This window comes from Dryobates pubescens, chromosome 17, assembly GCF_014839835.1.
Source record: "Dryobates pubescens isolate bDryPub1 chromosome 17, bDryPub1.pri, whole genome shotgun sequence".
Lineage (NCBI taxonomy): Eukaryota > Metazoa > Chordata > Aves > Piciformes > Picidae > Dryobates > Dryobates pubescens.
Genome location: NC_071628.1, coordinates 19,661,051 through 19,685,729, shown reverse-complemented (window position 1 = coordinate 19,685,729; position 24,679 = coordinate 19,661,051). Strand labels below are relative to the sequence as shown.

The 24,679-nt window shown below is 39.5% G+C and overlaps 2 protein-coding genes across 2 annotated transcripts; one reads left to right on the top strand and one right to left on the bottom strand.

Moving 5' to 3' along the window:
- Nucleotides 1–1,320: 1,320 nt before the first annotated feature.
- Nucleotides 1,321–10,085, top strand: CHRNA3 (cholinergic receptor nicotinic alpha 3 subunit). Its single transcript, XM_009896313.2, has 6 exons — nucleotides 1,321–1,689; nucleotides 3,678–3,817; nucleotides 3,895–3,939; nucleotides 5,239–5,348; nucleotides 6,454–7,465; nucleotides 8,982–10,085. The coding sequence occupies exons 1-6, from the start codon at nucleotides 1,635–1,637 to the stop codon at nucleotides 9,108–9,110; spliced, it is 1,491 nt and encodes a 496-aa protein (XP_009894615.2). The 5' UTR covers nucleotides 1,321–1,634; the 3' UTR covers nucleotides 9,111–10,085.
- Nucleotides 10,086–10,480: 395 nt separating this feature from the next.
- CHRNA5 (cholinergic receptor nicotinic alpha 5 subunit) lies at nucleotides 10,481–24,202 on the bottom strand. Its single transcript, XM_009898097.2, has 6 exons — nucleotides 24,073–24,202; nucleotides 18,243–18,394; nucleotides 17,348–17,392; nucleotides 15,916–16,025; nucleotides 14,138–14,969; nucleotides 10,481–12,375 (listed from the first exon to the last, which is right to left on the bottom strand). Exons 1-6 carry the CDS (start codon nucleotides 24,191–24,193, stop codon nucleotides 12,214–12,216), a joined length of 1,422 nt encoding a protein of 473 aa, XP_009896399.2. The 5' UTR covers nucleotides 24,194–24,202; the 3' UTR covers nucleotides 10,481–12,213.
- Nucleotides 24,203–24,679: the final 477 nt, after the last annotated feature.

The window sequence follows — 24,679 nt, the reverse complement described above, 5'->3', positions numbered from 1 at the left end:
TTTTGTGAACATGGGTTATAATATGACCTTTGAAGCTTTTGCTCATTTCTAGTTAGGACTGAAAAGAAACAAACAAAATTTTCAGCTACAATGCAACTTACATATGCAAACGAAGGAGAGCAGAAGGATACATCTAGTCTCAAGGCCCTGGAAAAGCAAAAAAAGTATCCACAAAGGGTTAAGCTAAAAGACCAAGCAGCCGAGTTCTCTGGGGGGGGAAAAAAGCCAAAAGATAGATAAAATCAAATGGACAGTAAAGCCTATTTCCTCCAAGCTAATAAAATTGCAGAAATTATCATAAGAGCATGTGTCTGGGGACAGAGTGAATGATGCTCTGAGAGACAGGGCAAACAGGATAAACAAGCTCTGTGCCAAGAGCAGCTGAGCTGAACCCAGTCTGGTGCTCTTCCTCCCAGTGCTACCTCTTAACAAAAGGCCACGTGAGGTCATGTCGTTTATCCTTCCCTAACTACACAGAGAGAAGCACCCATTAGGTGCAGTCTCCTATCCCACAGGGCTTCCCTCTCATCATTTCTGAAAATGAGGGTGGAATCCCACTTTTTTCTCCATCTCCCTTCTCCCTCTACACAGACTGCCCAGATGTATGCAACTACCAATGGTTGCCTGAGCTGTACATCATTCGGTCATTAAAGGCAGTCAAAAAGTGACATACAAGTTAACAAGGAATTGGATGGGCACCCAGGGAATGAGTCACTTTGCAAAAAATGATTTTATGATGCAGTTTGAAACACAACTACACATTTCTTCTCCATCTCCTTTCCCTTAAACAATAAGGTTTTGCAGGATCAAGCCAGGATCCTGTGCTCTTACTCCCTTTCCCAAAGTTCACCTTTCTAAAACATGAAAGCAGGAAAGGACCAAAGACTGTCAAATGTTCTGTCAAGTTTGATCTCCAGCTGCCTCTTGCTGGATCCCAGCTAGGATATGGATCCCAGCTAGGATATGGATCCTTATGGGCTAAGATCCTGATAACAGCTGTACATGCCTTTAATTACTCCTGGGAATAACACAACCTTTTTATACAGTCAAGCACCGAGCACATGTACTTGCAAGATGAAACAGAGACAGGAAAAAACCCCAACATTAACAGCATAATTGGAAATTCAGGTTCCATGATGTCAGTTCAGCGCAAAATCAGACATCCTTAATGCCAACAGCCATTTCAGCACAACTCAATTATAAGATGTTTATTAATTAAACATGTCCTAGTAGATTGGCATGAGCTTCTGCTAGAGAAGGATGCTGTATAGCAGCTGACTACAAAAATCTTTAGCACCATCATATTACCAGGTTTGTTTACACACCAGCATAAGGACTCTTGACTATAATCCTTGCCAGAAGACTGCTCTTTACTTACAACAACATCTGGTTTGCCTGCAATTTATTTGCTGTTTCCTGTGCTCTGACAGCCTGGGCAGCTAGAAAGGGGGCAGCACAGCAAACCTAATGGGAGCTCACTGCGCAGAACTGTGTTCAGGGTCCTGCCGTCTGCTGCTTGCAGGCGTTTCACGCATCACAGGAGCAGAGCTCTCTGTACTTCCCATGCTCACACAATCCTGGCAGCTAAGCTCATCTCCAACATTCTCTGTCGACAGGCACTAATTCATAACACCATGGAGAGCACACATTCTCTCCTTCTGGCTGCTGCTGTTTGCTTTCTCTGTCAAGGTGAGTGATCTTTAATTTGTTTATTCTTTGCTGGTGAAGGGGGGTTAAAAAGGAGAACAGGAGATGGCTTTGGTGCAAATTATTTTTAAGAGGTGTTGAAGCTCACTCCAAACTAATGGATAAATGTCCAGAATCCCACTACAGCTCTGTTTGTTACATAGTTTGTTGGGGTTTTGTTATTTATTTATTTTTAAATTTCTCCTTGTAAAGTAGTTAAGTAGTCCTGATCCGAGATGCCAAACAGGACACACAAAGCTATCGTACCATTAAGAAGAAAAAATACCTTACGTGTAAAGGTCTAGTTTTACATGTAGAGAGGAACACAAGAAAGTAACAATATTAAACAGCTTTAAATACATGCTGAAAACAGTTCACCTTCTCTCTGCAGACACAGAAAGTACAGAAAAATGTAAATAAATAATAATAGAAAACATTAATGCACTTCTCTAGATACACTGGATGCTAGATTTAACTACTGTTGACATGTAAAAAGGCTGGCAATTTAGGACTGATAAAAGAGAAATTCGTTGCAATCTCACTTTAAAATCATTTATGCAAAAGACTTAGGAGTATTTATTCCAGGAAATCTTGATCTGAGGCATAAATCAATAAATAATAAGGGCAAGGTTAGCAATTAAAAAGTGTGAAAGAATGTGTTTGGTTTTTAGTTAGGAAGTGGGCTTGAATGATTTCATTAACGTGAAAACAAAACTGCCCAACCAGGAGAGCAAGATATGGGGAGGGGAAAAAGACCAAAAAAAAAAATGTAAAAAAAGGCAAGCTTTTATCTGAATACAGTTTCACATGAGGGGGACACTCTTTTTTTAGGGAGTGCTCTTCCAAAGATCATAAAATAACACCTGCTTTATGAAACACTACAGATCAGTCACCTGCAGAGACTCCTGCCTTCCATCACTTTCTCTACTGAAAAACAACTATCTGGCAAAAAACAAGCATCTCCTAGCAAATAACTCTAGATTCATACTTGTGTTTTAAAGGAACTGTATATTCAACACACTTCTGTGCTTTTGCCAACCTCACATGTAGTCATCCATAAATGACACAACAAGTCTTTTTCTGTTTTCCAGTTAGTGCTTGAGGATGTGATGCCACAGAGTTTATAACAGAGTTCCCCCAAAAAAAACAGATACTGGCTTTTAAATAATGTCCATCTCTCAGGACAGTTACTGCCTAACTACCTCCAAGACTAAAAAGCTAGTGTGAAATATAGGCTCTCACACCTCATCCTGAAACAGCTGAAAAACCTTGTTTAAGAATTTCAGTTTGCAGCTTTTCTTTTGGCCACATGGCACCAAGAACAACTGCAAAACAGACAGTAGGAATGTATTATAAATAAAAATTGCTTTGTGTAATTAATGGGTAATTAGCACATTTCTTTGAATGTCTTTGAAAACAATGGTTAATTCAGTTTTAATCATTTTTTTCCCTCATATTTTAACAAGTAGGCTGTTATCATCACTGTACTCACACAATCATGACTCAGACTAGAAAGCAGAGTTCTTATTTTCTGTAAATCTTCCTACTGCAAAGCACCCTGAGAGCTTACAACTGTCCTGGTGGGTTACACTTCTCCCTTCCTTTGCTCTACATCCCTTGCAGCTTCAGCAGGTCTAGGGGTTGAGGCCTGTGAAACTGCTTTTGCACCTCCAGTTTTCCACTAACTCTGTAAAACTATTTCTTGAACCCCTTTGCAAGTATGCACGTGAAAAAACTGTCATTTACAAACTGCCTTTCGCTGCTTTCCTTCTCCCAGTCTAATGCAGTCATGACACACGACTACCCACTTAGACGAGACCACTTACGTGGCCTTTCCCCAGGCATCACACAGACGCCAACAATCAATGCACAGCAAGACAGGCACCAATAACAGCAGTGCCGCCAGCCCTGCCAAGCCCCCCAACACAGAGTGATGCTGTGGTAGGCTGCATCTGCACCCGCCGCTGCTCACCCCGCCCTGCCCCCTGCAGGCTGCGGCGGCTCCGAGGCCGAGCACCGGCTCTATGCGACCCTCTTCCAGAGCTACAACCGGTTTGTCCGTCCCGTCAAGAACGTCTCGGACCCCGTCATCATCCAGTTCGAAGTGTCCATGTCCCAGCTGGTGAAGGTGGTGAGTACCCGCCCCGGCGGGGCGCCCGCGGGCGGTGGGAGGGCCGGCGTCTCTCCTGACACCTCTCTCTTCTCCAGGATGAAGTCAACCAGATAATGGAAACCAACTTGTGGCTGAAGCACGTAAGTAGAACTCACTGGTAGCCCAGCCGGCAGCAACTCATCTTCTCCCCAAGGCGGGAAGCGTTGCCCGCAACCCGGGCGGCCCAACTTCTACCCTCATGGGCCGCACCAGCAGCGGGAAGAACCGTCCGCCGACGAAGGCGTCTGTGGGCTCCCGGGAGCACCAGGCTCGTCCGTCCCGCGCCAGGTCCCGCTCCCTCGAGGCAAAGCCGCAGCCCAGGGAACCACCACAGGATTAGGCAAACCCCGACCGGGGCCACAGCGCCCACAGCTGCCCCACAGCGTGGCTCTCCGGCGGGAACGCCGCCGTCGCGCCCTCACCGGCGCGCTGCTGCCTCCCAGCGGCGCGCTGAGGAACGCCTCCTGCCGCAGGCGCTGACGCCCGCGCTGACACGGCGCGTCAGAGCCCACCTGCTTGCTCTCACTGACCGCTGGGGCTGACCCCAGCAGGGAGCAGCACGGCCCTGCTCTACCCTCAGGCCCTGCCCCCGGCCGACTCCCTGCTAAGGGGCATCGTCCTTAACTGACCGACCAGAAACCCCTCTCTACCACACTGTCTCTCTGATTCGGGGTGCTGCAATGTTTGAACACGGGCCCGGCTGGGGGTGCAGCCGCTAAACTCCGTCTCGAGTCGCCAGCAGCTGCCCTAACCCCCCCACACACACCCCTAGCAAAGTCGAAGCACCTCGGCAGGAGCTCCCACAAGGCATGATGTAGTACTGGTTAGTGCCTCAAACCTGAGAACAAATGCAAAATGCTGACTTGACTGAAAAGGATCTTCATGGGTTAAAAATGTGATTGCTCATCATGCAGTCAGTTTCATAACCAACATAATTCCCAAGTTTAGCTTAGTGTTAAACTTTGCTAAACTGAGGTTTAACAAGCCTTACTGAACAAGACAATCACTTAACTGAGCAATGATGATGACACCATGCAGCTCTGTACCACTCCACCCAAACTCCTTCACTCACCATTCACACCTAGTACCTAAGCCTAAGAATTGCTTTCACCAACTCACAGACACCTGGCTTTTTGATATCTAAATTATTTAAGCCCTACATGCTCTGGCAAGTGTGTGTCTTATTCCCCCTTTCTCCTTGTCCTATTCCTGGGACATTGTCACACACATCAAACTCATATCTACACCAACATGTAAACATTCACACCCCACGTGAATAAAAACCATTGTAATATCCAAAATAGAACAACCCCAGAAGTGATATACTAGCACTTGAGTCTAGTCCATGGAATTTTAATTTCTTCACAAACCTAATATGGACTCATTTCTTCCATAATTAGATCTGGAATGATTACAAGCTTCGGTGGAATCCAGCAGACTATGGAGGTGCTGAATTCATTCGAGTACCATCTGGCCAAATCTGGAAGCCAGATATTGTTTTATATAACAAGTAAGACTCTTGCGTATTTATCTTCTTAATTCAGGAAGAAGGGGGGGTGACGTTACTAGTTAAAAAAATAAATCAGCAGCAGGGTCACTGAACTAACTGGCAAAGCCTGCTTCTCAGTACAGCTGTCCCACATCTCTCTATTGCTGTACCTACCTCTGTGCCATCTGTATTAGCATCTCTGGGCAGACCAAAGCGAACTTCACTTTTCCTCTTCATGAGCTCTGACTTTGGTTATTATATCCCTGTCTACAAAACAGGTGGCAAGAAATTCCATTAAGACAGGAGAACTTTTGTCTGAGAGTCAGACCTTTAACCTCTGCAAATTCTAGCTTTTTAGCAGTTAAACTATTCCTGCAAATGCGTCAAACTGTGTTGACGTAAAAGCCACAGGTAAAAGTTTACTTTTGAAGTTAGTTTCTGAGACTGTAGGGAGACAAATTGTGACACAGATCCAAGGACTTACGTCTATGGAACAACTCCTTTTCCAACTTTAGCCTTAAAACATTCAATTACCTTTTTAAATTTACTTTTTACCAACTGAAATTATCGCACCGATCTTACTAGATCCATGTGATCCATATAGCCATGTAAGACTTAGGAAAACCCTCACCCAATTCACTTATACAAAGATGCACCTCAACCCTAATCCCTCTTTCCATAGTTACTACCTGCACTGTCCAAAGAAGAGGTGGAAATAGCAGTATTGCCAGTATCCTCGTATCAGCCCTTGAGTTCTGATGTGATCTAGAATAGAACAAAACAGTATAGTTGGAAGGAACCTACAACAATTACCCAGTTGGACTGCTATTTGCAATCTCCTATCTGCTGCTTTGAATGCTGCTTGCACTGATCCATACTGTCATAAGGGAGGACTTTTCCTTTGAATCCTCCATGGTAAATTTATACAGCTGTTTATTTCAGTTTTAACTATGCAAATTTATGACAGCCAGCAACTCACAGTCCTGCATGTGCAATTCAGCTCCATCCCAACATGTAATAGCTGACTTTTCCAAACCAGACTAAAGCGTTAATGTATATGACATAATGTAGGAAACTATCTGGAGTAGTTGCATTCTAATTTTTACTATGTTTATTTGCTTTGCAGTGCAGTTGGGGATTTCCAGGTTGATGACAAGACAAAGGCCCTCTTAAAATATACGGGTGATGTAACTTGGATACCTCCAGCTATATTTAAGAGCTCATGTAAAATAGATGTAACCTACTTCCCATTTGACTATCAGAACTGCACCATGAAGTTTGGTTCCTGGTCTTATGACAAAGCCAAAATTGACTTAGTTTTAATTGGCTCTACAATGAACCTGAAAGATTACTGGGAGAGTGGAGAATGGGCTATTATTAAAGCTCCTGGATACAAGCATGACATCAAATACAACTGCTGTGAAGAGATATATCCAGACATCACATATTCTCTTTACATTAGGCGTTTACCTTTATTTTACACTATCAATATGATTATTCCATGTCTGCTGATTTCTTTTCTGACTGTGCTGGTTTTCTATTTGCCTTCAGACTGTGGTGAGAAGGTGACACTCTGCATATCAGTCCTTCTATCATTAACAGTGTTCCTTCTTGTTATCACAGAAACCATACCTTCTACTTCCCTGGTAATTCCACTTATTGGGGAATACCTGCTTTTCACCATGATATTTGTAACTCTTTCTATTGTCATTACGGTATTTGTACTTAATGTGCACTACAGAACACCCAAGACACACACAATGCCTGTGTGGGTGAGAACCATTTTCTTAAACTTACTTCCTAGGATCATGTTTATGACAAGGCCTGCCAGTGATGACGAGAGTAACGAGAAGCCAAAACCAATTTTCACTTCTGAGTTTTCAAATGTAAATTGCCTCAACAGTTGTGAAACTAAATGCTGCAAAGAAGGCTTTGTGTGTCAAGATATGGCATGCAGCTGCTGTCAGTATCAGCGAATGAAGTTCCACAATGTCAGTGGCAATCTCACAAGAAGTTCAAGCTCTGAGTCTGGAGATCCTCTGTTTTCGTTTTCAGTTCTGTCACCAGAAATGAGAGATGCTATTGAAAGCGTTAAATACATCGCAGAAAATATGAAAATGCAGAATGAAGCAAAAGAGGTAAGAATATATTTTACTACTCAAACTCCAGACATTTGCCACTATGGTGATCTCAAAGAGATCTCAAAAAAAGCCCCAAACGCACACCAAAAAAAAAAAAAAAATAAATAAAAGGAGTAAAGAAAAAAGGACAAGAAAGAAATAATTTTATTATTGTTCAAAATTATTTTATACAAGAAGATTACCCAAAATATATTACAAACATGTGCATTTTTTACTTTAGATGATTTTGAGGAGCAGCTCTGTTGCAAGGCAGTCTCTTTATTGACAACACATACCCTAAGCGAAGCATGTTAAGGTAACCACTGCTAGGGAAAGGTAGTGGAGTATCCATCCTGCAACATTCAGAGTGAGGATTTTCCAAGTTGTAATCTTAATACTGGAATTTGCTGATGCTATAGCTTTTGGAGTTACATTCTCCCTCCCACAGTTTATCATCAATAACAAAGAACATTTAGAAGGAATGTCCTTCACAGCAACGTGCTTGTTGTGCTGCTGCAGAGTGAAGTACTGTAGCTAAACAAGGTAACTCCTGCAAGATGGGGACCATCATCTTTCATAATACTGCATCTTAGTGCACTAAAAAGTTTTCTTTTTATCATGTTCCTTGAAAATACTAAAAGCAGTAGCTACACGACCACAGCTGTTGCAGAATTTAAATCCTCTGCAGTATGGCACTTACAGTTAGAATGAAGTTATTGTGTTTATGCTGGAATCAGAATTTTATTTAGAATTAGTTGGTATAGAAGCTTCAGGGTTGTTCAGGAATTTTTTTTCCAGTCTGCTTTAACAAACAAGTTCTAAGTGCAGTATTTCAAAACCAACAAATGCATTATTCATGTACTAGCCTTCCTGAAGAGGAAAACAAAATAAAAAATTGTGATTGCAAGAGTAAATTAAAATGATCACTTAATGCAGTTATTATGAATATATAATGCATAGAATATCTCAGTATCACTCTTGTAAAAAGAAGAGAAAAAAAAGACACCGAAACGTTAGTAAAATCTGGGTTTTTTGGTAACAGGGTTCCCTCTCTACATGGAAAGTAATCAGATGAATTTCATATTATGCATGAGAACAATCAAATTTCAGTACCACATAACAAACATACCAATAATTATATACTAATTAACCCTTGTCATTTTACATACTGCCTAAAGACCTGTAGGAGAACTCTGGTTCAATGAAGGTTTCTGGACAAAGCTGATGACCTAAGAGTGTAAAGCTTTTCACTCTCATTTTTTTGCAAGAAGAAGAGAAGCTGTATCTCATGAAGTCCGTGGTCTCAGTTATCAACTTTTTGTATTTGAAAAAGTAGCTTTTGGCTTTGCCACAAATAGTATATTAAATAAAGCTCCTTCAAGGTGAATTTGTTTATTAATGAAAAGAGAGGTATGTACATTGTACATACATGAAAGACATCTACAGATGGAAAATATATGTGCTTCCTATAGAAATTGGTACTAACTGCTAACGCAAGTTATCTAATAAACATGCTATTCCATTTCTTTTTCAGATTCAGGATGACTGGAAATACGTTGCCATGGTAATCGATCGTATTTTCCTATGGGTTTTCATCCTGGTATGCATTCTAGGAACTGCAGGATTGTTTTTACAGCCTTTGATGGCTGGAGATGAAATGTAACAATTAAATGGTATGTTGTGAAATCAAATAAAACTTTTGCCAACCAAATCTGCACCCCTACCCTAACACCTGGTGTCTCTTCTATGTCTAGTAGAACAAGGATTTCTCTTGGCCTAAACTTGGCCTGACCAAAAGCTTTTTTTGAAGTGCGAAAATGTGAAAAAAGTAACATTTTGACCCTTTGTGGCAGCTAATCTCAAAGTAATATGAGCTATGCTTGACAGCTACTTTTTTGCAATAACATTAAACTATACAGGAATGGTTTAAGAAGGGGTTGATAAAGAAACTGAAAATTACATGAATATTGAGAAAGTCAAGACAGGTTGGCTACTAGCTTTGGGCTACGAGATTTGCTTCCATGAGTCCAGCATCAGGTCTCTTCAGACCACAACAGGCAGGGAAGAAGTTCATACTGAGTTCCATGAATGCCTTTTAAGGACCCAATTGTTTAGGAAGCATAAATACCAAATTGTTAGAATGCAGACATTGCCACCTGGTGTTGAAAACTAACTCAGATCGTGGGAAGAAAGGACTACAGACAAGTTTACTAAAAGAGGAGAACAAACAGGTAAAGTAATAGATGATGTTAAGAAAACAGCCATAATTTAAACTCTGTGCATCCCTCTATTTCCATGTATGAGAAGACTGTCAGAAAAAACAAGCTATTCAAACCTAACGATGTTTAAAACTGCTCAAGTGAAACACACTAAGATGCAGTCTCCAAGTTATAAGAAGGATCAAAAAACTTTGATAGGAAAGTTTGGATACAGAAGCATTCTGCTATAGCAAAGTGTTTTATGACAAAGTAAGGCATGTAGGTACAAAATAGTCCTGTAAAGTGTGCTAAAATTGCTGCTTGGGCTTGCAAGAGCATGAATAACGCAACAAAATAATGTCTTAAGAAAATATTTCGTATAAATATGAACTGTTCTCTCTGTATGACTCTGGAATTTGTTCTCTTTTGGGTTTTTTTTTTTTTTAATACAGTGTGTCAAGTGATATGACATGAAAATAAAGAGAATCAAGCTGATGGAAATTGTATCTTTTTTTTTTTATTATTATTTTGACCAAGTGACAAAAACCTATATAAGGTAGCATTGGCTACAGTTCAATGCATTCAGAAACAAGTTACATAAGTAAAGGCCCATGCTTCCAAGTTTCAGACATATGAGATAAGGAAGAGAGATCAATGATTCTAGTGTCAGCTATCTTATCTGTATTTACCAGGATCAGGATGTAGAAGTGACTAGAAGAAACTCATGCATTCGCAACACTTGAGTTACTAGTACAGATACTCCATTGGCCAAGGTGCTGCCAATCACCTTGTGATAAAGTTGGGCAGTCTACAGACACCACGTGATAATGAGATGAGGTGGGGACTTAATAATATACATAACCAAGATAAACTTCAGTGATTAAACCCCAAGGAGGACTATATAAAATTAAATTTTGCATTTGATGAGGAAATAAGATATCTAAAGTATTCCTGCAATTTCCACATGAAGTCAACAATAGTAATACCAAAAAGGCAAAAATTATTATATTAATAGATTAAATCAGATCATGTTTGCAAATTAACCTTTAAAATTAATTATGATGGGACTAGAGGAAATACAGATATCCACTGCCAGATAGTATTAAAAAGAAAACAAAGGGAGGCTTGCCTGGTGTCATTGCCCCACCTGTAAGCCTTAAAAAGTTACATAAACCCAAGAAGGTCCTACAAGTCAAAATAACTTTAAATGAATATTCAATGATATCTAAGTTATGACATCAGCAATCAGTATTGTAATTGGTACTGCTATTCTGAAGGATAGACAGGGACATGCATCTTTTTTCCAAATTCATAATCACTACATTATCAAAGTCACTACAATCTATATAAAACTTCTCAAACATGTTATTATTAAAGCAGTAATTTGAGCAAGGCTTGTTCTAGCTTGGCATTGGTTTATTAGCCCAGCACGATGCAACTGTATTTCAACATACACTGACTAAATTTTGGTTTAAGAAAACTTCTGGTTCAGAGTCTTCTAGAAACATTTAGGAAAGGTGGGATGGGAATGAAAGTGAAAGAATTCAGAACCAGTATTTCTAGAGTATTTTAATGCGATAATTTAAAAACTGCAAGTTAGTTTTCAGTACTCTCAGGGGGAAAAAAGTATGGAAAGCTGTAAGTCTTCACAGCCTAAGAGTTACATATAGTTCTATAAGTAGGAGAATCTCTTAGAGGTAGCTACTACCTGTGCTTAAAAACTTAATTCTGAGAAACACGCCAAGGCAGGAAATGATTAACATGTTTGCCACTAACAGTATGTATCAAATCCTTCGTCAAGAATGAACAAATCTACATGTTGTGGTCCATTAGAATATTTGTGCAACTTGGGAACTCATTTAATTTGTCTTTACCTTTCTTTCCCTAGATGAGAGAGATATCAATATTTGTGCACCCTGTAGGCATTTTAAGCCTTACTGCATTAAATGCTCACATCAGTATGATAACATTAGAAAGAGTTTAAATTTAGCAGCAAACTCCACTGAAAATTTAGAAAGACAAAATGCAACCAAACCACTGTGTTCACTTCTATGTTGAATGTACAATAAGTGGCAATTTTTTTACTATTTTATATGTATTCCATAGAAACTTTACATTTTCACAACACATTTGGAGAGCTGGTAAAAATTGTCCTTTGCATACTACAGTAAATTGAAACAAGCAGCTCTGCTGTGTAAATATCTGCCAATATTTAATACTCAATTAACAACTTGTATAGTAATTCATATTTGGACTATGGTCATCACTGTCTAAAAAATTTTCTATCCTATTTCACAGTAGGTGTCACTGCATGCTTTTTGACACATCACACATGCAAGTGCTTAGAAGGTCCTTTTAATTCTGACCTAATGTAGAAATAGCTTAGTAGACTGACAATAAGCAAACCGACTTTTGCATCTCCTAGGGATGCCATGCTCTAATATAAATTCCTGGGTTTGGATATTTTTGTTCTCTATCAGAAACGTGCCTGCAAAGAATGCGCATGGAAACAGAGCTACTGCACAACCCTCCAGAGCTATATTAGCAGAAGACAGACCCAAAACTACTTTATGCATTTGTACTGCCTATATGTGTAGGTACTATTATACTTGCCCATTTATGAATAACAGGAATAAATAACAGAAGTGATCCAATTACTGAAACCAGAAGAAAAGCCCATAAGAACATTCGATCAAGCACCTGAGCAATAAATTTCCAGTCTTCAACCACCTAGAAAACAAAGAGCATAAGACTTAGTATCTGTGAGAACAGGTAAAAAACACACTTCAAAATCCTGCAATTCTTAATCATTTTACAGTATGCCTTTTTCCCAAATCAGGCATAATTGGTTATCCCCTTCAGTAGCTTTTTATAATTACAGTATGAGCTGGAAGAGCAACAAACTTCCCTCTTTGAAGACTGGAAAGCTATATAAACAAATACTAGAATGCAATGCAGAAAGAGACCCTGACAAGCACTAAATATCCTCAGCAACAGAAAGATTAAATCAGTATGCAATTTTCTAACAGACTGCAGGATTTAGGATTCATGCCACAGCCTCATCATAAAGCTTAAGACAAAGAAACAAAACCAAAACACCACTCAAACCAAACTTAAAATAAAAAATACCACAATCCAAAATTAAACACACACACACAAACCTACCACAATGTGACAAACTCACAGTATTTTCAGGACTATTTTTGAGCTTGATGGAATTATTAATATCTATACATAGTTTTGCAAATATAGCAGATATAATTGTGGAAGCAAATTAAAACCTTGCCAAATAACTGTCTTTGATTTCAACTGGAGCTATCCATCACTCCCAAGCCTACTGCTTCCTAAGAGGTAAGGGTATAACAGCACTAGTGGTGTTTTCATTAACAGCTTCTGCAATTAAAGCTCACATTCTCTGGAGCCCAAATAAGAAGATAAAGTGAATCCCCAGTCAGCTGTATATTAATTTCTGAGGTCTGGAGTCACACCAATATTAAATCTGAAAACCAAATACTTACCACATCTCTTGTCACTCAAACGGAGTAAGATCAGTAAGAGAAAGAGCCAACCCTTAATTTACAGGAAATTATGTATTTAATAGAAAACTATTCTGGTTTTGTTGTTTATACAATGTAGAGGTATTGAATGCTCTTTTAAAACCACAGTAGATACATTTATTTAAAATGGAGGCTGGATTCCTTGTGATAATATCAGAACTGAGTCCTGAGAAGGCACATTAGAGGACTTCGCTTACTCCCAGGCTAGTACAGAAGAACATGCTCTTAGTAAGCAGCAGCTTCTGAAGACAGTAATTTCTATATATATTGACAGAATCTCAGGCCTTGCCATCACAAAAGATAGCAGTATCATGAGACCACATAACAAGCGTCTGCATTTCTACACTGGTCTGAAAATAGCATTTAAGTCCCTGATGTACAAATGCTGCTAGTTTAAAAAGCACAAAAGGAAAAGAGATTCAGAATGCCCTTATCTAAATGGTGCAAACATACATCAAGGATAGTTCAGAGTGCAAATACACAGCCTGAAGAAAAACATTTGATATAAACTTAGAGACAAGTAATACAGGTAGAAGAAAACTCAAGAAGTCATCTATTTGGTCTTTGGTCTTAGCACTAAATGACCAACATACAACTATACAACTTGTATTTAGATTCATGTAAGTTAGGGCATTAGAAGCTGTTTTTATTTGGAATTGAAAGCTGCAAAATGACTCATTAATAACACGAAATTACTTCTAGAAGAAACCAAAAGAACTTAAAGAATCCAACTACTGCGTTGGATCAGCTGAGTACCTGTAAGAATTCTCAGTATTGTACCATGCACGTAATTCTTTCCAGTGGAAATAATTAGAGGCTTCCAGTGAAGCTGGAAATTCCATAGCATGTATTTAATATGCAACTGCCAAGTAAACCATTACTTCTTTTTCTTATTTTCAGCTTCACAAAAACAGTGTAACATAAAAAGCACCAACCTCACGAACTTCATTCTCCTTCATAACATGTCTTGTAATATATCGAATAGAATCCAGAGCTGCTTCCAAGGTGTTCCTAGATGATTCTGATCCATTCATATTTGCTCTTTCCTCCTTCTGAGCAAAGTATCTATCTACATGACTTCTCATGCAAAGCAGCTTGGGAAGTTTGTGAAGAAATATCTTGCGAACCCAAGGTGCCATAGCATTGTGTGTAGACGAAGAGCGATGATGAATATTGATAGCAAAGACAGTTATTACAATGGACAATGTCACAAATATCATAGTGAACACCAAGTACTCTCCTATAAGTGGGATAACTTTAGAAGAGGATGGAATAATCTCTTCTATAACAAGAAGAAAAACAGTCAAAGACACCAGTACTGAAGTGCAAAGTGAAATTTTTTCACCTTCGTTTGAAGGAAGATAGAAGACAAGGACAGTTAGAAATGAAAGCCCAATGCAAGGAATAATGAGAAACAAGGTGTAAAAAAGTGGCAAACGTCTAATTATAAATGAATATGTAACAAAAGGATACCAGCAGCAGCCATCAGTCCTGTTTCCTTTGCTTCCTGTTGCAGTCACTATCTCCCATTCGCCATTATCAAAAAAGTCTCTTTTGTCAACATCATAGTCTTCAAGAATTAAATCAACCTGTGAACCATCATAAGTCCAGGAACCAAATTTCATAGAGCAGTTTTGGAGGTCAAAGGGGAAAAAGGTTACATCAATAGTACAAGAACTTTTGTAGTTTGCTGGTGGAGTCCAAGCAATGGTGCCATCATATTTTACCACAGTTTTTGTAGCTGTTCCCTCAAAACGTCCATCTGCACTGAATGAAGAGAGATATATGCATGCAGTTACAAGGGGGGGTTGTTTTAAAATAAGTTTTGTTGGTGTCATCAGCTCAGCTCTTTATCCTTACTTCCCCTTCACAACCAAAATTCTGTATGGCATTCATAGACAATCTTCTAATTTTGTTTTAAAATCTGAAAGTTACAAAGGTATAAACAGCTTTGGAAGGGTAAAGAATGTTTCCAAGGCATTAAAAGATCCATGCAACTTTTTGTGGTCCCAATGTCTTCTCAAATGACTGTAAGAGCACGAACAAGCTCTGTTTTTTCTATTGGTACTATAACATAAATACTTTGCAATGTGGCCAAATCATAATTACTGAAGAAAAAAAAAGAATAAATTATGAAACAGGTAAAATAATACCTGTGTGCCATCTTCAACCTTTAATTTATAATCATTGCAACAGTCTTTTTCCCTGACTTAAGTCAGGAAATATAAAAGCATTGTATATGCACCTGACTTGAGCAGAAAAGTTAATTTAAAAGTTATTACTTCTGAGATCTGTTAATTCTAGAAAAAAGCCAAAACAATTCCAAACCAACGCCAAAACCAGTGAAACTCCCCTTCATTTTAAATCCGTGATGAATATGACTCACAATGGCATGGATTAGTTGTTTCCTTCCCATCACTCTACACTATTATTTTGTACCCAGCACTATTTTCCAATGTAAAAACAAAGCAAAAGGTTTACATAGAGAAAGGGAAATAAACTTTTTAAACAAACTAGAAATTCCATATAGAGTCAAAGCAAAACATCTAAGCATTTAACACAGCAACAAAATCCATCTGAACTCAGACAGTCTTCCATACATTCTTAGCTCTGCTGAATGTACTCACGTATCTATACAAGGAGTCTTCTGAAGGCAGCTTGGATATTAAAGTTAGAAACTAAGTGCATTTATACTAAATGATTAAAATCTTACTTGTCATACAGCACAATATCTGGAATCCAAATAGAATCTGATGGGACACGAATAGAAGTAATTCCAGCATAGTCTTCAGGATTCCACCTTAATTTCACATCTACCCATTCCTGTGGATATCCGAGATGTAAAAATCACTATTATCGTGAAGCTGATTTAAGCAGGGCAAGACTGAATGAAAATAAATTAAAAGACAATTTTTTAAACATTTACAATCATCAAGCCAGCCTCTAAAATTTTCATACAATGCTGAATTTACCTCATCCAGTATTAGTTTTGTGTTATAAGCATCACTTGACAGTATTTCTGTACAGAAACTAAGGTATTAAAATCCTTTATCAAAGCATGTAGCAGACAACTAAATTTGATAAAAGCTTGCTCTGAATGACTATCAATGACTCTGGAATCTGATCAGAAACAAGTAGAACATTTTCATCACCTAAAAAGTACAAATCATAAGACAGTTGCTCCTGTTTCTACCAGCAGCACTAAAATAGCACCATTACAGGCATAGTGGTACTTTGTAATTTTATACTTCTGTATACAAAAGCTCAAAAAGAAAACTCGAGTTTCTAAGAATTCACCTTCACATAGAATTTCAAATGCATGTCCAGGTCAGGTCTTAGTTTATTTGAACTGGTTCAATTGCAACAAGTTCTGCAGAAACTATTAAGAGGGCACAAAGTGCTCACATGGACAAATTGTCTCTCACACTTGCCAAGTAATCTCAAAATGTTCCTGAACAGAAAAACTTTGCCTTAAGTAACATTTACTGGGGGAGGCAGCAGCCCAAGGAAAAATAACTTACTTAGCCACCCAGTATAATCAGAGTCTGCAAACAGTTTCCTAAGTTAAATCAAGAATTATCCACAAACAGCATTTCCCAAGTTAATGGTGCCCATTATGTTTAGCACTGGACTCTGATTATTATAAAGCTTGAGGCTTCTTCCTGCCCATAAACAGTCTTAAAATAGGAAAAGTAGCTCTTTTCACCAAGCATATACAGCTTTGAAACAAATTCTTCAGTTGTCTGATAATCTGAAGCACTCTACAAGAGAAAGATCTTGAAACTGTCATACAGAAGACTACGCAAACCCACACTTTCCTTAATAGAGTTTTGTAAAGAAAACTTAGGCACCAAAGTAGTAACTGTTATGGCTGGACACATACATCTCAAATGGCCAAGCAATTCCATACCCAATTTATTTTAATTAGGTTGTTGGCTTTTTTTTTAATTTACCTTTATTGTTTGGTTGATTTGGGGTTCTAAGAGTTTCAGAACAATTGACCCTTTAAAGCATTTGGAGGGAAATTTTTAAAGATACTATGTGACATAAACATTCATACAACAACTAAGGTTTGTGGAAAACACAATTTCTTCCAACTTACGCCTATGAAACCTCATAATTTCTCATCAATATTTTACACATACCTGTTTCAACCAGACATTTGTTGTCATCAATTGGTTTTTCTCATCCTAGAAAAATAAAGCATGCTTTATGAAAACAAACAAAAAAACCTGCACAGTATATGCACAGTAATTAGCTGATTTAGTTCACAGCTGTAGTTTAAAATACAAAACACACTCTGCAAGCATCGCAGCCACTGGCGTGTTTAAATGAGAACTTTTTAAACACATGATGGTATCCTGGGATCATTTAACTGTTAAGTTACAGTTTTCCCCTCTGTCTCTTTCCTCCTTTTCATTTTATTATTTGACTCTATATTTTACACAGTTCTACTGTTTTTCTACAGAAACAAAGAGCCAACATGTGGAAGGAAAGCACCTTACAGCTATGAACAGTGAATTCAACATGAAAAAGAATATTCTGAAGTGAGCAAGTAAGTATCAGAGGGAAAATTATCAGGCTGATCTCTTTTACATCACAGGTAATTCCAAGAGATAATCTTCATTACTATGGAAGTGAATTCTTTGAAGACTTAAGTAGTATTTTGCTGCTTAACAGGGGAAAAAAGCAGTATTTGCAAATGTTCCTGAATTTTACAGAAATTATATTTATTAAGTTTTAAAATATCTGAGTTTCACACTGAATAAATAAATTAAACAGTTTCCAGGGTTTAAGAATTTCACTCACTTTTTTTTTTCTTTTTCTTGAAAACATCTCTAAACACAGAGGTTATCTGACTTCTCTACCTCTTTGCAATCACTTCTTCATACCCACATCTAAAATTGTTATTAAGCTATTAATATTTTCAGGTAGAATCTGCTGTATTTGAAGTCAAACATGCACAATTATTTAAAACTACACTACAGTCCACAATTTTAATAATGAGGGGATAAAAATAAAGTCATTTACTATACCTACCACATCTACTAGTTGAGAGATTGCAAGGCCAAACTTTATTTTTATTGTGTCATTCAAGCGTTCCACTGGACGAACCCATTTTTGATAGTCTTCAAATAAATGTTTAAACAAACGATCTTCACTTTTAGCAATAAAAGAAGGTTCAGATACACCTAGATTAAAAAGCAATGTATTAGCATTGATTTAAATGAGCATTGTACATCCACATTCTGTTGTCCAAAGCTATTCTGATGTCCAATCATAGCTACAGCTATGTTTGTTTCTCATTCCCTTTTCTCTGCAAGCACAACTAAAGTCTTAAAAGAAGAATTTTATGAAGTGCAAAGTTTATGATGTATAAATTTTACAGTACTTGCAGAATATTTCTTTCTACTTACAAGTCTATCCTCTACCTATTCTAATGTTACGTTGACTGGAAAGTACCTATCTAGTTAAGTAATAGTATACATGCTGTTACTTCTTGTTCATAGTTCTCAAGGATTCATTTCAGTACCTGGAAACTGACTGATGGCCTGGAACAGCCAAAATCTTAGTCTATCTTACAAAGAGTAGAAATAAACATCTTTTGTCTCCCAAGAGAACAGAATACATGGCAGACCACTGAGGAAAAAAAGAAAAAAACCTAATAAACTGTACTGCAGATGCAGAAACATCAGGCAGAGAGTAGCCCAGAGTTTAAAATATATATATGTACATTGTCTTAAAGCACGTCATCAGGCAACCACTGTCCCACTGTCCTTTATGTTTGGGAATCCGCAAAACCTGAGATTTTTAACTAAATTTTTAACTAAAGCAGTCTCATGGGAATGTATCATTAAAAATTCCAGTAATAAAAAAAAAAAAAAAAAAAAAAAAAGAGAGTTTGAAGTTTCTCCATTATGAGAATCTATGGAAAAAAATTATATGCCAGCAAGAGAAGGAGAAACTTGAGGAAGATATGGAGAGACGGGAGGAAAAAAGGCAAGATTAGCATCTAGATAAGCAACTTGAGTATGGAGATCTTCCAAAGGCAGTGTGAAAGACCTGAAGAAGGCCATAGCCTCAAAAGGCAGCACAAGCTACACATGTCAAATATCCTGAAAGGAACAGCTCCAAAAGGGTCTCCAATTCGTAGAGAAAAGTCAACCACGAGATGACATGAACACATGCTCTAGACATACTCACTGATGAGGTTTAAACTGACTGAAATTACTGTCAGAAAAAAACACTATTATTATAGTCAGTTTAAGGGACAGAATAAACCAAAGAAAATGTTCACAACCATCTCTTTCTAATGCAGGTTTAAAATATTACACCATTACATAAAAGCATGGCATGACCTCTCTAGAAATGATGTGCTCACTAACAGCACCCATCTAAAAAAAGATAATTCAGAAACAGAAAAGCACTAGAGAATGTCATAAACAGATTAAAACCAGAGACAGTCATCTGTACAAGGAGAGATTTAAAAGATTAACATAATTTTGTTTGGAGGGGAGGTGAATTTAGTGGGCGTAACAGAAGTAGATAAAGTAGTGAAGAATACATGCAGAAAAACCACACTGATGGATTTAACCTTTCTCATAAAAGAAGGTCAAGGAAATAAAAACATTAGTTAAAGGCAGTAGAAACAATTTCTGTGTGAAGTTGACTGCTATCAGCATTCAGAGAATCAAATTATTAAGTACTGAACAGAACCAGAATTCTAGAATTGCCTGGGATGGCTAAATTGTCAGTTATGTCAGGTAGTACCATACTCGCACAGAGTACCAGTTCCCATTTCACCACAACTTGCAAAAATCTGCCTCAGAATTTGATCAACAGTTTGGTGGGTTGCATTTGTAGCAGAAACTTGACTAACACCATTTAACCCACTAATTTAGACAGACCTAAGCTAGTTCTGTGTGACTGGCAACCACGGCCGCCTAGACAACCAAGACAGGCAATGTTACGTTTTTAAGTTGCCTCTCCTTTATCAAAGGGTTGTCACGACAGCAACAGCTTTCTGCTGTGCTGCAAAAGGCTGCACTTCACAGATCCTTTGGATAAAACACCCAGAGCAATGCAGAGCCCAGCCACAAGAGAATTCCCTGCCTTCTGCACTGCAGGTCTGGGACAGTCCAGTAGAACTATTATTAGGAACACTGGGTAGATTTTCTCTGGAATTATACAGTAGGAGTAAAAGCAGAGTGTGGCTTAAGGAATAGGTTCAAAACCAAGTCAGGATTCCTTTTACCCCCAGATCTTACGGTTAAGCTGCTGCTGAATGGTCCCTGATCCTCTAAATCAACACTAGTGCTGTTTCACTAGTGTTTGTTTCAAAATACAAATCTACCTATTTACAGCATATTTCCCTCATTTGAAAACCTATTGTGGTTCCAGATGTATTATTTGTACACACTCTATAATTTAACGTCTTTACATTTCAAGATTGTTGGCATGTGGCTTGTGTAACAGCAAAGAACTGATGAACTTGTCGTACGTACCTTCAGGTGAGTACTTGAAAATATACAGGACAGAGTTCCTGCCAAAAAGGATCCAGTGACAGAATCTTACATACACGGAAGTTACCTTCACAGCTATTAGTATTTATTTTTACTGACACCTTAGGTTCAGTGTACCCTCATTAGTCAAAGAATTTTTCTTACTTATAACTCTACACAGATTTGCCAAGTACTGCTTTTTACAAACATCCAGAAGAATGCTTCCTGAAGACAACTTATTTTTTCTGTTTCTGTGTTCCTATTTCCTGAATTATGAATGGTTTGTGTATATTTTAGCCTAATATTCCATAAATGTTTGATTTTCATATTAGCATTAATTACATTTCCCCTTTGCAGTTACAACTCTCAGCTGAATTTTGGATACAATTTGACAATGACGGTGCAGCTGTGTATTCTCTCTCCATTAAGTGACCTTGAAGCAATGCAGAGGCAAAGTTGCACTTTCACCATTTCTGAGTTCCTGTAAGATGACCTCCTGTACAGCAATACAGCATCTGCAGGGTACACGCTGTTTCCAGACTAAGCTTCTCTTAAAACACAGCATCTCCTCTGCTATGCCAAATGGGGACGTGTTCCTTGATCACTTTTACATGCTTAGGGAATTGTTTTCAAACATCTAAACATGGCCCTACTCACTGGTTTCTTAAGATGACCATACTTACAGCTTTTCACATTTCTCATTTATTCTATTTATTAATAAGCTAGGGCATACTGGTCCTCAAAAGGCAGCTTGCATGAAAGAGAGATGGAGGTGGGGACAGTAACAGGCTAACAGGATGTTAGAGTTGGAAGGGACCTCCAGAGGTCATCGAGTCCAACCTCCCTGCCAGAGCAGGACGATAAAATCTAGCACAGGTCACTCAGGAATGCATCCAGATGTATTTTAAGAGTCAGCAAACACAAAACATATAACTACCCCTATCTTTCTGTATTTTATTTAACAGGGCCACTTCACACAGACTGCCCTCTTTTCCATGTGTCTGTATGCTTTTAAAATTATAATAGAGGGTGTAATCCTTAGTTACTTATTGCAATTAGTGCTAATAAAAAAATGGAAGAACTAGTGGGAAGCAGAAAAATGATCAGAGGAAAAGAGATGTGGCTTAAGGCAACAGTGTGGCTATGCTTGCTGGAGAACAGAGAGAGGGTAAGCCCTATAGCTACCAAGATCAGCAAACAACTAGCCTGAGGTACAAATATCATACTAAATTAGATGGTGAAACACTCACCCCTGCGACTAGCTAACTGTTCTAAGAAAAAATTAAAAGACCTGTACTCTTTGAAGGGCAATTTTAAGCATCCCTGTATTTATGGAGCTTCGGTTTTGTTGAGGTCAGGCAACTTCTGTAGTCTAAATCAAAGGCAGCTCTCTATACTGTTCAGTGATAAATCCCCATGACAATGTTTACTTTGTAATCTACATCTGAAACTCTTCTCTGCTCACTCCAGCTCAGTGTGATTCCATGTTTGGGGGCAGGGGGGATTTAAAAAAAAAATAAATCCAAAAGCACATGAAAAAACGCTGGACGGCCAAAATTTGACCTGCCCAAAGGAGAAATACTTATGCACAAAGCAGACTAATGATTCATTTTTTCAAACCTCTGAAGTACTCACAGTACACCTTCCACAAGCAGAGATGCTAATTAAACACCTGACCTCAGACACAAGACTCAGTTCTACCATTTCCTCCCTGAACATTTAACAGCAGCTTAATATGATTTTGCAGCAGTATTCTTTTTATAAGAATTACCAGTGAAACACGGGATTGCAGGTAACACTGGTCCTTATACTTCAAACGATGCAGTTCAAAGCATTGTCTAATTGATATAATTGAGTGTTAATGATTTCAGGTTTTCTTTGGATCCCTACTTGGTTCATTTTCAAAAGGGGTCCACAGGAGAATAGAAAGGGTCACTTTTAAGAAACCTTATGTTGCTTCTGAATCTACATCTTAACATCTATCGCTAATGCAGCCTTATCATGGAATCACGATCATATACTACTATAATAAAGCAAGAACATTACTGAGAAAAGTAATCATGGTAAAATATCCATACTTGGTAGTTAACATTATGTTCCTTAACAGCATGTTATTGCAACACACAGACTTTTATTCACAAACCTAACTACTATAAATAATTGTTTGCCTACAAACCAGGAAGGTGAATAAATACATCCAGTACACCTGTCTTGGTACACTGGTGTAGTTATTCAGATGATATTGTAGAGACTTTTTCAAACGATGTCACATAATTTATAACAAAGGAAGCTCGCTGAAGTCTAGGAAGTGCAATGGCAACCCTTCAAAACTTGCTACACAAATTGTTCAGTCATCACTTGAGAGAAGAAAAAAAATGACCATCTATCTTACAAAGCAGCTTACACTGCCATGCTTTTCTTCAAGGATTCAGTCAACATTAAGCATTTTTAAAATATCACAATCACCTTTACTAGACTGTAAGTCAAAGTGCAATTACTAACTAGCTTCAGCTTTTTACAGCCTTCAACTCTGAAAGTGACACCCTGATGAAATTGAGACCCACTCTTTTGAAGTCAAAGAAATAAAGCATGAGCAATCTAAGAATAATTTTCCTCTAAGTTTGTAAGAATTTCCATATATGTGACAGTGTAACCATTACAATCTACTCTGTAAAGTCACCTCCATACCATATGCAAAGAGCAAGTACCACAAACCTACAACTGTAGCTCACCTAAGTAAACAGCACAAAACCTGAGAATTAAGATGCTTCAGATCTTCAGAGCGTTACACGTTAATTTAAAAAGCCTAAAACCAGTGTAATTAAACGCCCGGTAGTCAGGACTGGTATGCACCATAAAAGCCGTAGTTTAGCGAAGGCATTTTCCCCTCTTCTGTGCAAGGGACAGCCCTGGTAAGTCAGTGACCAGGATCTCTGCAGGTCACGCTCTCGTTCATAGGCTAGCAGAAGTCCCGCAGTCCCTACCTCAGCACCAGTAGAACCCCTCTTTGCCTCCAAACCAGCCTTGTGTTGATCTCCTCTTGGTAAAAGTTGACGGCGTGGAACTCGCCGTGCGGTGTGTGGCCGCCCCAGCCGCACACGCAAAACCCGCCTCATTTTTCCACACGACCCTGGCTCACCTCCCGCTTGCGCTCCCGCCACTCCCAGATGCCGGCCTGAGGGCCGGAGCAGGCAGGGCAGGGAGTGAGCGGCGGCCCGGCAGACGCCCAGACGCCGGCACAACCTCCCCTGCTCCCCACGCACAACGGCGGGTTACACGAAAGCCTAAGCTCCCGAGGACTCGTAGCTTGCCGTTGACCGAGCCCTCCCGTCCTACTGGCCCTCACCGGGCCACTCGAATAGCCTTACCCGCGTAAGGGGCGCGGGCGGCGGGGCCGGCTCCGGGTTTGCCAAGAAAAGGCGCGAAGAAGCAGGTGAGGAGGAGCAGAAGGCGGCCGCCGCAGCGCAGCCAAAATCCGAGCACGGCCATGGTCAGGGTACGGCCCCCTCTGCTTCAGAGCCCCGCGGCGCGGACGGGGCGCAGCGGCGGGGCGCCGGTGATGCCGGGCGGCGCTGGCCACGCCCCGCCGGGAGCCCGGGAAGGGTGCGGGGTGGGGGGAGCGGAGCTCGTGTGGGGACCGTTACAGCGGTTGGCGCGTTGCGGGGGGCGGCGGCGCGAGCGTCAGCAGCAAGACATCGTCCTGGGCCCAGAGGTACCTGCTCGTAGCCCCGCGCTGAGTGAGACGGTGTGGGGCTGCGGGGTTAGGCTGTGCGCCTCCGGGCCCCGCATCGGTAGGGTAACAGCGCCTGCCCCTCGGGCTGAGGGGAAGCACTTCGTGAGAGAGGCGAGTGCCGTGAGATGAAGCCTGCTCGCAGGTACCCTCGGCGACAGAGCGGTAGTGGACCCCCTAAGCACCGTCCCGTCTCTTCCAGAGCCAGCAACTATGCTCGCCCTTGGGCGCAGCAGGTGCTGCTG

What these genes read in the sequence shown, in the direction of transcription:
- CHRNA3 (XM_009896313.2), top strand. Translation starts at nt 1,635, where the DNA reads ATGGAGAGCACACATTCTCTCCTTCTGGCTGCTGCTGTTTGCTTTCTC. An exon ending in TGTTTGCTTTCTCTGTCAAG is followed by an intron (nt 1,690 to 3,677) that starts GTGAGTGATCTT and finishes TGCCCCCTGCAG; the next exon opens with GCTGCGGCGGCTCCGAGGCC. An exon ending in TGTCCCAGCTGGTGAAGGTG is followed by an intron (nt 3,818 to 3,894) that starts GTGAGTACCCGC and finishes TCTCTTCTCCAG; the next exon opens with GATGAAGTCAACCAGATAAT.
- CHRNA5 (XM_009898097.2), bottom strand. Translation starts at nt 24,193, where the DNA reads ATGGCCGTGCTCGGATTTTGGCTGCGCTGCGGCGGCCGCCTTCTGCTC. An exon ending in CAAATGTCTGGTTGAAACAG is followed by an intron (nt 16,026 to 17,347) that starts GTATGTGTAAAA and finishes GGATATCCACAG; the next exon opens with GAATGGGTAGATGTGAAATT. An exon ending in AGGAGAATGAAGTTCGTGAG is followed by an intron (nt 12,376 to 14,137) that starts GTTGGTGCTTTT and finishes TTTGTTTTCTAG; the next exon opens with GTGGTTGAAGACTGGAAATT.